At 40.8% G+C, this 13,426-nt stretch overlaps 2 protein-coding genes across 3 annotated transcripts; one reads left to right on the top strand and one right to left on the bottom strand.

Annotated features, from left to right (window-relative positions):
* Positions 1–128: 128 nt before the first annotated feature.
* On the top strand, positions 129–9,745 carry LOC145905553 (uncharacterized). The gene is made up of 11 exons (XM_082992786.1): positions 129–353; positions 1,350–1,577; positions 1,836–1,985; positions 2,661–2,766; positions 3,002–3,030; positions 3,092–3,229; positions 3,741–3,859; positions 5,234–5,331; positions 5,887–6,074; positions 6,435–6,581; positions 6,822–9,745. Exons 1-11 carry the CDS (start codon positions 258–260, stop codon positions 9,558–9,560), a joined length of 4,038 nt encoding a protein of 1,345 aa, XP_082848912.1. The 5' UTR covers positions 129–257; the 3' UTR covers positions 9,561–9,745.
* A 1,027-nt stretch (positions 9,746–10,772) lies between these two features.
* LOC145906216 (uncharacterized) lies at positions 10,773–13,419 on the bottom strand. Of its 2 annotated transcripts, XM_082993639.1 has the most exons (4): positions 12,512–13,419; positions 12,199–12,341; positions 11,909–12,057; positions 10,773–11,497 (listed from the first exon to the last, which is right to left on the bottom strand). In XM_082993639.1, the coding sequence occupies exons 1-4, from the start codon at positions 12,566–12,568 to the stop codon at positions 11,487–11,489; spliced, it is 360 nt and encodes a 119-aa protein (XP_082849765.1). In that variant the 5' UTR covers positions 12,569–13,419; the 3' UTR covers positions 10,773–11,486. The 2 variants fall into 2 exon arrangements, with proteins under 2 accessions (XP_082849765.1, XP_082849764.1); XM_082993638.1 differs by having other exon boundaries at positions 11,909–12,341.
* Positions 13,420–13,426: the final 7 nt, after the last annotated feature.

The following is a 13,426-nucleotide window of genomic DNA, read 5'->3' as shown; positions in this document are numbered from 1 at the left end:
TAGCACAGAAATAAACCTCAGTTGTTCCTGCCTAAATGTAGTTCTTTGTAAAGTAAGTGTCTGTTTGTATTAGAATGTTACCAAAATTTGTTAGATGGACTTAGCGTCCGCGTATATTTTAGTACTTTCAATGACAGGTGCCAAATTTAGCGCGGTTATCTGGTTATGTGACCTATAGTGACCTTTCAAGACGCTTGAATGGAAATCGGCACTGCAGATCTGCTTGCCCCAATTGACTGATTGTTCAAGACAATGCGATGACAATGGATACGTTCGATTACTCCAACCAGCCGACCTTCCCATTCAACAGCTGCAATTCGGAATGCGTCAAGCCAGTGAATGTGACGCAACAGGTGACCTATTCGTATTGCTTTGTGTCATAATAATAACAACTTGCCCCCTTTATAATGTTTTTTTGTCGCGCCGAACTTAGCGCTATTTCTCCTGATGCATGATATCATACATAATATACCCATTTCCTCTGAAACGGACAACCCTGGATGACGCCATTTCTTATCAAACAATCTATCTACAAGGCTTTTACTTTGTGGCTGTACCAAATTGTAAACTGATTCCCACCAAATATTTATGTTTTTAATAGCATTGTTGTTTGGGTAGTTGGGTATAGTTGACTTTTATAATGTTAATCAGTGATTCCCAACCTTTTTGTGGCTGCGTACCGCTTGGAGCTTTGAGGTAAAACAATTTCGACGCGTACCACCTAATTAAGTGTTACAAAGTAACCTAGGGGATGAAGTAACGAACATTTTGGGATTACTTACGGTTTTTTTCAATTCGAACTATTTCTGCAAAATACCGAAGGGTGCTCGCGTACCACCTGGAATGCCGTCGCGTATCACTAGTGGTACGCGTACCACCGGTTGGGAAACGCTGGTATAAATGCTACTACGTGTACACAACTATAAGCATTTTATGATCTGGTGAAACTTTTCTTACATGTGATACTTGTTACCTAAAACTTTGAATATTATGTAAAAAGAATATGGATTGAAATCTGATGGTTAAACTGCGAGTTGATAATAATGATTGGTTGCAAAACAAACCGTTTACTTTGTAGACCGATTAGACCAGTGCTTCCCAACCAGTAGGTCGCGAAGCATTTCTGAATGGTACAGTTTTTTTTTGGACCACGAAATTATTGCAATATAATTGTTTTTTTATTCGTTTGGTCATATCTCATTGTGGGTCGCACAATAAAACTTGCATTATAAGTAGGTCGCGAAATGAAAAAGGTTGGGAAGCACTGGATTAGACTACACAAATACAATATTCCCTTTCTCAACGCTAACGTCTAAATTGCAATACTGGGGTTGTTTGATTTGCCTCAGAACGCTGGATTCAATGGAGATGCAAGTGACAGCTCCAAGGACAGCAGCAGCAAAGGCAGCAACAATGAAATTAACATTCCCAACTCTTACGTACAAGTGCGCTATGAAGATTTGCACTTCTTGGAGTGCTGCGGCGAGGGGTCATTCGGGAGCGTATACAGGGCCTTGTGGCTCCCCCAAGGGAAACAAGAGGTCGCAGTGAAGAAAATTCATCACATGGACAAAGAGGTGAACTTCAGTTTGCCTGTGCAATTAAAACTCTGTGGTTTCGATCTAGTTTGGGAATATGTTTGCGTTTGCAGTTTAAAATAGGATGATGTAAGCGGATAGTAACCGAAACAAGACCCATTTTATGTTATATTTATACTACTTTTGTGCATTCATATCTAGGATTGAATGTTATACAGGTTTGATTTGAGGAAAACACATTTCCATGTAGGTTATATATTCATTTGGTGGAATGCGGCGTATGTCTTTTCGTTGCAGGCCCATGTTTTGAGCGTGCTCAGTCACCGCAACATCATCCAGTTCTACGGCGCATGCGCAGAAGCACCAAACTTTTGCATCGTCACGGAGTTTGCTCCTTACGGAAGCTTGTTTGATTTTCTCGCCACTTCAGAAAGCGATAAGCTCGAGGTAGGAATTGGTACATTGGTACACTGGTTCCACGGACTACGCCAATGTAGGCTTTAAACATCATGACGTTAGTGTTGCCATACGTCACAATTTTCCCTGGCCTGTCTGAGATCTTAGTGTTCAAATATGCGTTTGGGGAAAAAAGGCAAAAAAATGTCCATATGACACATTTACTGCAAGTAATATTGCTCAGTTGCGGCAAAGAGACCCCAAAAGGGCCATCACTTCAAATTTTGGATCGTAAATATTGGTCAAAGTGACTTGGATAAACCGGACAGGACATGTTCGTTAACATATATGGAAACCCTATCATCAGTGTTTCCATGTCGTGCTTTTTAGTAAGATTTCTGCTTAATTTTAAGAGCAGTGTGTTAGGAAATTTCATAGAAATCGTGCTATTTTTTTTCATGTATGCGTACTTATTTGCATCAGATGCGGATTTGTCCACAAAAAAGTTCTTCGTCCTGACGTAATTAATAGTATAGCCTACAAAATTGGCAAGTAAACTACAATTTTTATCAAAAAGCTTGCCCTACTGTTTGGCCAGGGACGTCCCAGTAACCCTGCTATAATCACATATGTTTTAACCACCCGCGTTTCTTCTTCACCATTGGCCAAACTTTAATCCACCAGTAAAACATTTAACGCAAAAATGACATTCATTTTTTTGCCAAGTTTCCGCAATTAGCGTCCTGGTCACGTGACATCGGACTGGGCATGAACTATCTCCACGACGAGGCTCCAGTCACGGTTATCCACCGAGATCTTAAGTCCAAAAACGGTAAATTGGAAAATCGCACTTGTGTTCTCAATTATACTTACCCCAATCTATTAAAAAAGTAGGTTAAAGAACAGTTTTTGTATGGGGATGTTACAATTGGCGCCAAACCCGATAACCTTTGTGGTTTTATCGCTACCAAATTTTGTTTCCCGTATTAATTTGATTTTCATCCTGAAAACTTTTGCAAAATTTTTAAAAAAACATTATTAAACAATTAACAACCATGTTTTTGCAGTTGTTATCTGTCGAGACTTCACGCTGAAAGTAAGTGTAGTGGCAAACCTTTTAACAATGCCCTTGTTCTATTGACATTGTTACATCACAGATATGCGACTTTGGTGCAAGTCGATTCTTCAGCGAGACTATAGTAATGACGGTGACTGGAACGTACCCTTGGATGGCCCCGGAATTAATTCAGGGCCTGCCAACCTCTGAACTCTGCGACGTTTATTCTTTTGGGGTGGTATGTACCTTTCCTTCATAATTTCACCCAAGTATTTATAACAGCCAATAGAATGAAATGATGGTTTGTTTTACAGTGAATGCTACCTTTGTTTGACTAAATAAATTAAATTTTTTGAACTTAATGGCTAAATTTATTTGAAATAAATTTAACTATTAATTTGCGCTGTAATGTGAATTAATCTATACACAAACAAAAATTTTAACTATAAACCACAGTATTTCATTGTAAGTTGTTGCTGTCGGAATGCAATGTAATTGGTTGGTGCTAAATACGCCATGGGGGTTAATATGCAGTCGTACTAAACTCGGTATAGTGGATAATATGCAGCGGACGCGCTTCGTCAACAATATAGCCTGTACCCTTATATGCTCTCCACTCCCATTTGTCGTGATACGACCGGTAATACAGTTATCAAATGCGCATATTGACCTCTGGGTGCACAGACAGACATGCTGCGGCTCAAGCTGCAATGCCTACACTCCATGTCTGCATGCATGCATGTACGCAGGTCCTATGGGAGTTGCTGACTCGCGAGGTTCCTTTCAAAGGCCTACAGGGGTTCCAAGTTGCTTGGGCCGTCGTGGAAAATCGGGAGAGGCCGCCTCTACCCAACCAGTGCCCCAAGAGGCAAGTTTACCAAAGTGTCCTTGTTGTTTATTTATTCGCATATTGACTGGCATGACTGAAACTTTGTATTTTTTTAAACAAAGCTATTGTTTTATTATAAAGTTCAATCTATTTAATTAAGTCTGTGTCCCATGTCTTCGTGGCCCTCGTACTGGGCCATGGATCACAGTCTGGGAACCATTGGATTAAACAAAGTCTTGTAAAAACAGGGTTTGCAAGTTGTAACCTTTATTATTGTTATTCTACTTCACACAGACATCAAGATAATAATCAGATTATTGCACAATCAGAATATATATCCGACAAATACAAAAGGCAGTTTGATATCCACCGTACTGATCTGTATACTATTTGTCATGCTTTTACTTCCAGTATTACGCAGTTGATGATAACTTTAAAATTGGAAACTTTCCAGAGTAACTCAATAACAGTAAATAAACATAAAAAAGCAAAAGTTGAACCCAAGCATGAAATTGCGAAATGCAATAGGCGATTGACTTTTTTCGGCTGGGTCGAATGCAGTTACTGTAAAGCCCCTAAACCCCCGTTACCGCAAGCGCGCACTGAGACAGTCTGACGCGAGTTATGTAAAAACAAAAAAGAATTTGCCAGAATCCGCAGTGCTTATTTTTAGAAAGCCCTTGCTTGTGAAGTCAACAAGCTGACTCACGTCGGCGGACGATAATTGGATGAGCGCGCTTCCAAATTCCCTGACCGCAGACAAGTAATATTTGCCCCGTCTCATCCGTTTCCTGTGCGGATTGAAATCCCGCGGGGGAGCTATGATTCCTTCGCTCGTGATTGACTTAATTTGGCGTCGAACTATTGCTACACGTATACAAGATCAAAAATGACTTACAAATAATATAGACTGTGCTTAAATGCGTCATTTTTTGACCCTTTTCAAGCCAAAACGTACAAGAATTGATACAAGAAATCTTGTTGCTTTCTACTGCAGGTGTAGATGTCCTGATAAATACCTACCTTTGTTACGTAACAATGCCTTTTACAAAGAAGAACATTGTTATTGTTTCTGTTTATCAAAAGTGCTATCTGACAAACTCGCAAGCAAAGAGAAAATAATTGGCGTAGTTTTAATAGTTTGAACCGAAATCGCCTCGAAGAAGAATAATTGGATTATGGGCACAGTGCCGCCCAAAAGTGCATTAATTTACTCAGAGCAAATTAGCCAAAATTGGGAGGAGGTTTCACCGCAGTATAGTTCAAGAGGATTGAAAAAAAAATAGGTTTTCTTTTTTTACACTAATAAGTATTGACTCTAAAAGTTATGTCAGCCATAGAATTGCTGATGGCTAAAATTTTCACGAAAATGTGTTGTTTATTTCGATTTAACCAGTTATTGCAACTTTCCAGGTTTTCCGAACTAATAGAGAGATGTTGGTCGACTGATGTCGAATCGAGACCCACATTCCAAGACATCCTTGTCGAACTCAATGAAATGCTCAACGATGGTGAGAAAAAAAGACTTTTTTGTACTGAGATTTAGACTGATGTTTTGCATTGCTCTCAAACGTTAAATTTATATGGACAAGGTCGGTGCTAACTGCGGGGCCCAATTCGACTAAAGTGACTCAATTTGACCCTCCTAGTTTTTCATTGTTGTGGTACATATCTCCTTTTTAGGCGCGGCCCCCCCTGAAAGAGCGGGACCCGATTTGGTAAATTCAGTCAAATGTGCCTAGCACGTCGTAAATGAAATAGGGGTTCTGATGATAAACGCAGTTGCGTTTGCAACGTATGCATAATGCTCGTGCAAGTCAAACATTTCTTAGCTTGCATATTTATATTTTGGGTTGTTTGACTCACAAACAAAACTAGATTGTTCTAACCACCAAAGTTACAGCATAAACCTCGTTATCTTTGGTTTTGCGACTAAATATTTTTCATGCTATTTTTTATGAAAAATAAAATAAATTGTTTTGTGGTAACTATAACTTTCTACCTGTGTTCGAAATCTGTCGAACAACAAACATTCAATTCCGCATTACAATGTTTTTGAACTACAGACCAATTGGTTGATGACACAAACGCCTTTCTGGGGAAGAAAGATGATTGGGTTCGCGATTTGGAGGAAAAGAGAAAAGCGCTCCGAAATCAAGAAGAGGAGCTGAGCAGGAGGACAGAAAAGTTGGATGAGCGCGAGAAAAGAGTGAAGGAGTGGGAGGAAAAACTCCGAGAGCAGATGAGAAAACAGGTGTTGTTAAAAACAAATATGCGATCTCATTAACCGATGGTAATGATCCTAAACATACTGATATTTTGTTTTGAATTTACCGATATTGTCGCATTTATCGCGATAATGATTTTAAAAATACTGATCTTTCATGACAAAACGTTGGACACATGAAACAGAAAATGCAGAAATTGGTTAAAAACTTACACGTAACAGTTGCTACACTTTTCCACGTTAAAACAAATAAAAAGACATCTCTATAAAATATTTCTTGATTGACAACATGTGCATGACGAAAACCATACCAGCAAATGCCCTTAAATGCATTTATTTGTCATTTCTGCGTTGTTCGAAGTAACTTGATTCTATGCGTTTTGCCAGACGCTCGTTGGAGTCGCGAGCTACAGGAAGACAAGCGAGAACCTGAAATGCAAAATATCCGGGACGGGAGAGGGAGCCATAGAGTCGGTAAAGGATGTCCTGAGCCACATTATGTCGAAGAACGGTGGCAACAGAAACGGACAACAGGTACTTACTGTGTAGCTTGACCTTAACGCCAATGTTTAAACTTTACGAAAAGTGTAGAAATGTTTGATCCATGTTGGCAGGGAACCCAGTTATACTTTAAATAGATCGATAAAATACATGTATAATTTCGTTAACCTACGGTGTATAGTTGGTACATATTTTAGCGGTTTAGGAATCACCAACCAATTAACCCCAAAGAAACAAACGTCAAATTGTAACCAACTCATTGTGACGTCACAGGCAACATCTTCGAACTTTGGATCACGGATTCTCGACTCTTCGCCTCTCGACAATTTCAGCAAACCGATATTGCCAATGCGTTCCCTAAGTCGCCAAGACTCACTGTCGAGCCTTGCGAGCAACGGGTCTGCCACCTCTAGAATCGGTTCTTCCCTTTTTCCAGCTAAACGCTCTCCTCCCGGAGGAAGTCCTGATGCTGCCACCCCTCGGACGTCGCCGGTATTCACGAAGATGGGAAGAGGTGGAGGCAAATCCCCGCACATCGAATCCGACATTGATTACAAGAATTCAACCACAAACAAGACGATGGATCTTTTCTCCCAACCGAGCGGTTTTTCCGAATTTCCAGGAAATCACCCGAACACTTCCGAAGGTGTCGGATCGGAGCCGAGGCCGGGGAAGCCCCGCACGAAGATGCAGAAGCAAGTGTCCTCTTCATCGGAGGAGTATAACTTCGAAGGCTCCAAGGTCTCGCGCTGCACCTCGGTTGGGGAGGGGGGCTCGAACGGCGAAGTGCGCATGCGCGAACCCGAAATGCAAACGTGGGAAACGGCCAAGGGCGAAGCGAAGGTCAATCGCAGCGACGAAAATTACGAGATGGAGGTCGATGACGACATCAGGGCCTTTCCCCGACCTCCGCCGCCGAGCATGCGTCGACTGAAGTCGCACAATTCGTCGCCGTGCTTGTTTAACAACTTGCAGGGACCAGTGCACCCAGAAAAGACGGACACTGACGACTCGGGGGAAGAAGACATCAAGTCTGCGGTGGAAGCGTTGAGACAACAGGGTTTCAAGCTGGCGGAGGATTTCGCCGATACTTTTTCTAAAACATTAAACAAAGTGAAAGAAACGAACAGAAATGTCAACAAACAGCTTGCCCTGCCAAATTCCAACCTCAAGGCAAAACTCCCTGGAGCGTTGAAATACAAGCTTCTCCAGCGGCACCCAGCGGACAGTTGTAGGGTTGAGACGAAAAATAACTTCGTGTCTAGGCGCCAGTCGCGCCAAGAAAACAGCAGTAGCTCCAGTCAGTCGACGACACAATCGTCAAAAGGTGGCGCTGTTGTAAAGCGTGAGAACGAGCAAAGAAGCGAAAGCCGGAAGTCTTTGAATGAACGCAGCGAAAGTTTGAGCATGGAAAACTCAGAAAAGCTTTCCCACCAGGGTGTGCAAAGCGAAGTCAACGATATCCCAAGCAACGTTTCTCAAACTGGTGGAAAAACCGAAGTTGCCAAGGCTGACAAATCAGTTGTCGCATTGCCAAGTACATCGGATAAATCAGTGCAAGTGTCTGTCACCCTTAAATGCCCCAATTGTGCCAGTCGAGATTTAAAGCACGCCTCCTGTCAAACACAGTCAACAGACGACGCGTCAGCACCAAGTAGAAAACAAGATCGCGGCATATCACAGTCCCCTTACACCACCAAAGAATGCGTGGAACCAAAGACCCCGCCTCCACAATCCAATGGCTTGCGTTCAGGCAAAGGGCCCCAACGCAAATCCAAGAAGTACGCTGGAAAGACTAAGCTTTCCGGTGGCGAATTACCAAAACGCAAAGCCGATATTTTTGATTTCTCTAAGACAAAAAGCGACCTACTCTCACCACCGGCATCAAACAAGGAAAAAGACGCCCTACGGGCGACCAAACTGAGTGGCCGTTCCCCACCTGTGGGTGGTAGAGAGAGTGAGACTGTAACTGAGACCATTTCAGAGTCCGGATATTACCAAGGAGGTTTTCTGCGTAACCGTCGGTCCCTTTTACCAAGTTACTACAGACGTTACTTTAGCGACAGCGGCCTCGAAGAGCAAAGGTCCAAGTTTGAGAACAGCGACGCGGGCGTCGCCATTCCCACGGCCGTCGAGGGCGTTTACCCAAACGGGGACGGGGTATTTCCCTCAAAAGCCCTCGAACCCATGGGTTCGAAACGGGGTGTCCTGTTCAAGCGGTCTCTCTCCACCCCAGAAGCAATCAAAAACCCGCGCGATTTTCGCAGCATTTCTCCTGGAAGATCGTTGATTAAATCGAGTCCTTACCAAACCGGGAAACCACCGTTACCCGACGATGAGATCATTGATGACGTCATGTTCCGTAGGAGCTCGATAACCAGTCCGGCGGCGATTGTGCCTCCCCCGTCGTCCACTGATTCCGGGTGTGACGATGGGAGAGCATCAGGTTCGGTGTCGCCTTGTTTAAGTGATCCTCATCCACTGTTTATAGCGAGGACCGACCGGCGTGGATCACGTGACACACCGCAGCCAATGGTATCTTCGCCAACTCCAGCCAAGCCCCAATCTCGGCGCCACGGCATGATAGAAATGCCGAATTTGGCAAAGATGCCTTTAGAAATTGCTCCTTCGCCATCGAAGAGTCCTATCCAGGACAGATTGTCTCCGCCTCATTTTGTCGCAGGCACTCGTTTGACACTGAGCAGTCCTAGGAGTTCCTCACCAATGGCAACCCGCCATCAGTCGTTGCATTTTCATCAACGACCGGTATCAGCAGATCAAGACTCGACGTCGAGGAGAGTGAGTCTACCGTGCCGCTTTCTGACACAAATGCAGCTGCCGAGCTCACCACGGAACAACTGGATGCGGGAAGAGGGTTATTTGGATGCCAAATCGCCCAGTTCCTCTGCTCAGTATTCTGGGCGTAGAAAGCAATCACCAGTGGAAAGGGACATTATCGAGACAGACGACTTTACTTACATTATCCGGCCTCGAGGAAAACGTGTTACATAACAAATAAATTTGCTTCGTTTGCTAGTGGTCAGCTGCTTGGAAAAATTTTTTTCCCAAATTTGAATTGCTGTATATCACGTTTTTACCTGTTTTCCCATTCGTGTCAATTGTACAAACACCAGAGATCTTCAAAATTTCTTCCACATGCCCAAACTTGCAGTTGTACTTTACAATAAACAAAAAGAGGACTGTATAATTCCATATGTCGTCTTTCTGAATTTTGGGGTAAAGTTTCAGATTGTACCAATATCTTTTGAAGCCTAATGTTGTATCAGTAAAAACGCCTCAAACAGAAGCAACTTTGTAACCTGGAGATCCAAAAAACAATTGCAACGAATCCAGTTAAACCAGACTCGTCTGTGCAGTTTTGGAAAAATTAGACGGTCATCCCTAACTATACATAATACCAATTTAAACAGGATACTCAGTTGCCCGATGTTGGCAAAATACGGAAGCTTTTTAACATGCATAGCCAATCAAGGAAACAATTGTGGAAGCAATATCACAATAGGATTTCAATTAATGCGAATAAAAACATCTCCAATCGAGTTTACTTTCATAGGCGATAAATGCACCACGCTTTCAGTCCCACTTCCTTTCAAACAATATAATACACATTACTTTTTAATAAAGCAACAGACATTGTGGCCCTGTAACCTTTTCATTTGCAACATCAAATTGCAATTTGAGAACACGCCTCTGGCTCCATGTTCTTACAAACAACTTTAGTCTCAGTTCCACTATCAAAGGTCAAAACAACACAACTACATACGTTGACAATTACCACAATTTTAAATTGCTAAGCCTATTTACTAAACCAAGCCTATTCCACCCTTGAGACCATTTTTTAAAGCTTTGCACTGCTAAACCTCGGTAGAACTTGGACTTCAGTATTGGTACTACGGGTTGTTCAAGTAACAATTTACAAAAAGTTTGCAATAAATGTTAAACCAGAGACATTTTAGAAACAAAAAGGGTACCCTAATTGTTTATTGCACGAGCAGTGCAAGAATAAAAAGCTTAGACTAAGGGCTCCTTATTCTTGCACTGCTTGCGCAATGAACAATTAGGGTACAATCATTCACTGTATTATTTCTAAATGTCATTAAAACAGAAGAAAATGCAGTTTCATAAATGCTTTCATCTCTCTTTTAACTGAGTAAACTGTCAACTGCCACTTTTACACATCTAAAAGCGTAACAAATGTACAAATTTTACAATGGCAACTTCATTCACAAATAAACAATCACAGGTAAATGGAAGCTACAGCTTTGCCCAGAAGTGCGTAAAGATGAAAAACACAAGTGCAATATATATATACATATATATAGAAATAGGGTAATTGCACAGTTGGTTAGGTAAATTTACAAAAGCAAATCCTATTAAAGTTTCCTATGAGAAACAAAAATGAATTTGAAACTGTATCAAAACATAGTACAGGACATGCATAAAGTACGTGTGATGGCAAGGCTGCTATGGTTAAATTACATATCCCACTGGCCCTTTGGTGGTCCGTGATCTCCAGGCTGGAAACATTATCTTAGATTGAATCAGTTTGATACACTTCAGTGTAATCAGACTTAGGGTGTTTTGATTTACAAAATATTTCTATACAAACTGAACACAAACAGACCAGTAATATCAAGCCAACAACAGACAGCCCAATATAGAAAATAAACCAATAATCACTGCTTTCATGACTGACTATTGTAGATGTAGTATTTGAGTGAATATTTGTATCAGCTTGTGTGGGAGGTTGGTAAGACCACGGTGAAGTTGCAGGTGACTCAGTACTTTCTACTACAGTGGATGTCTTCTCTGCATCTGTTATTGGAGGTCTAGTAGTGGTCAACAAGTCCTTTTCTACTTCAGGTTTTGTGAATACGGCATCAGTCGTTGTAGATTGCATAGTGGACTTTGGCACAATCAAATCGGCACTGAAATAATTTTGTTTACCACAATACAATGAAAAAAACTATAAATCTTTGACTAAATACAGTGTATTATTAATTTGAAGAAATGACATTTGTAAAAGTTTTATAAATATCTTTTGAGGCATATACACAATGTTTTGTACATGGATGTGTCAATGTAAAATTCAGGAGAATTAGTTTGTGGATGTAGGGGTATGGCGGTTGTGGAGCGGCTTCGGCAAAGTCTAGCTATATAGCAAAAGTGCCACATGCTGATCTATTTTGGGGTAAAACATGTATATATTTTAAAATAGCATCTTAAAAATAGCAATTCTATGACAGTGACCAACTAACATGATATTTGTTATATGTGTATTACCTACTTTTAATAGAATCACAAAACAGCTAAAAACATACTAAATGTCCAAAGCACACCTGTTTGAACCCTGGCAAAAGGGCAATTGATGTGGATTGTTGTATCCATCTGGACAGTCAACACATTTGGCCATATCTTTGTTGTAGTACTGTGTAGTTGAACACTTTCCACAAACGCCATCAATGACATTTGTGCCGTCTGGACACACCTGGAATCAAAATAAAATATACACACAACACTAACCAATCTCTTTAGTCTTAACAAATAGGATATCAAATGGTTTGATAAGAAACATGCCACAATAACAAATCTTGCATTTTTATAACTGTACCGATAAAACCAACCATACCCTTGTTGACACTGTGGAAGTTGATGAGGATTTTTGTAACCGTTAGGGCAAGTTACACATTGATTAGTTGCTTTGCTGTAACGCTGGTCAACAGGACATTTTTTGCAGATTCCCTGGATTAGGTGAGTACCTACTGGACAATTCTGCAACAGTAAAAAAATAAGTTTTTTAAAAAAAAATTATGAAAAAAAGGATGTTTATTATACACATTTACTCTTTGATTTGAACAACACTGTTATCAACTGTTCATTTTAACTTACTGTCTTTGATTTTAAATATGACTTTCAATTTACATAAATTAAAATAAACTCACCAATGCAGAGGCACACACAGCCACCAACAACGTTGAAGAAATCAGGTATTTAATCATGTCTATGCAGAGTAGTTGTGTTATGCAAGTCAACAAAATTCAGCAACAGTTTTTGTTATGCAGGGTCTATGCACAAAAAAGCGTAAATTGTAATGTTGGCACACATTGGTTTGTATCATGGATACTTATCCAAGAGTATTAGCGACTGCTGCATTTTTGGGGACTGTGTGACAGTCTTCTTTGTCAAGCGACTAGGTGAAGACAGCTTTTTGGTGAGCATGCAGTCACACTTGGTACCAAGTTTAGTAGAACTAACTGGACAAACCAAACCAAGGAGCCAAGCAATTGCTAAAACTGATAGTGTCGCCAGCCACCACGAAGCTGCACTAATGGAACGTAATAGCTTTTGGACAATATTATTCAGAAAATCATACACATTTTCTATTCATCTTTTTGTTAGTTTTAAGATTTACGGAAGTCCAATGCTTGTACTTGGAATAAATGTTGTGCACAGAAAATAAATACGGCTAGTGTGGGCAATAACCATGCGAGGAAAATACTGCATGTAAGTTGCAAACTTTTAAAGCTGAGTTACATAACATTATAATGAGACAAACACAACAGAGGAATGATCACACGTATTTCAAGCAATTGTTAAGTTGTCTATGTGATGTAATGCAACGTCGTTGCTACAGATTACCACAACGACAAAAGCATTATGTTCTGTTTGTGTGTGCAAAAACACAACAAATGGCAATTAGTTGTTCTCCAGGAAAATTTTTGAAAAAGTCAAATTCATTTTGCGTGAAATACAGAAGATCGATTTAATCTCGAACGAATTTGTAGCTATTGAATCCCGGCGAGTATATCAGAAGAGACTGTTCTGAAGCAATACTTTTGTTGAAACATTTGTTGAAA

The sequence above is a fragment of the Ascidia mentula genome, chromosome 6 (assembly GCF_947561715.1).
Source record: "Ascidia mentula chromosome 6, kaAscMent1.1, whole genome shotgun sequence".
NCBI classification, from domain to species: domain Eukaryota; kingdom Metazoa; phylum Chordata; class Ascidiacea; order Phlebobranchia; family Ascidiidae; genus Ascidia; species Ascidia mentula.
This window is presented reverse-complemented; position numbering and strand designations above follow the sequence as displayed.

Bases quoted from the DNA above. Each gene is read 5' to 3' on its own strand.
- LOC145905553 (XM_082992786.1), top strand. From the start codon at position 258: ATGACAATGGATACGTTCGATTACTCCAACCAGCCGACCTTCCCATTC. The intron at 354-1,349 runs GTGACCTATTCG...GATTTGCCTCAG, and splicing joins CAGTGAATGTGACGCAACAG to AACGCTGGATTCAATGGAGA. The intron at 6,582-6,821 runs GTACTTACTGTG...GTGACGTCACAG, and splicing joins GCAACAGAAACGGACAACAG to GCAACATCTTCGAACTTTGG.
- LOC145906216 (XM_082993638.1), bottom strand. From the start codon at position 11,982: ATGGCCAAATGTGTTGACTGTCCAGATGGATACAACAATCCACATCAA. The intron at 11,498-11,908 runs GTGTGCTTTGGA...AAATTATTTCAG, and splicing joins TTTTGCCAGGGTTCAAACAG to TGCCGATTTGATTGTGCCAA.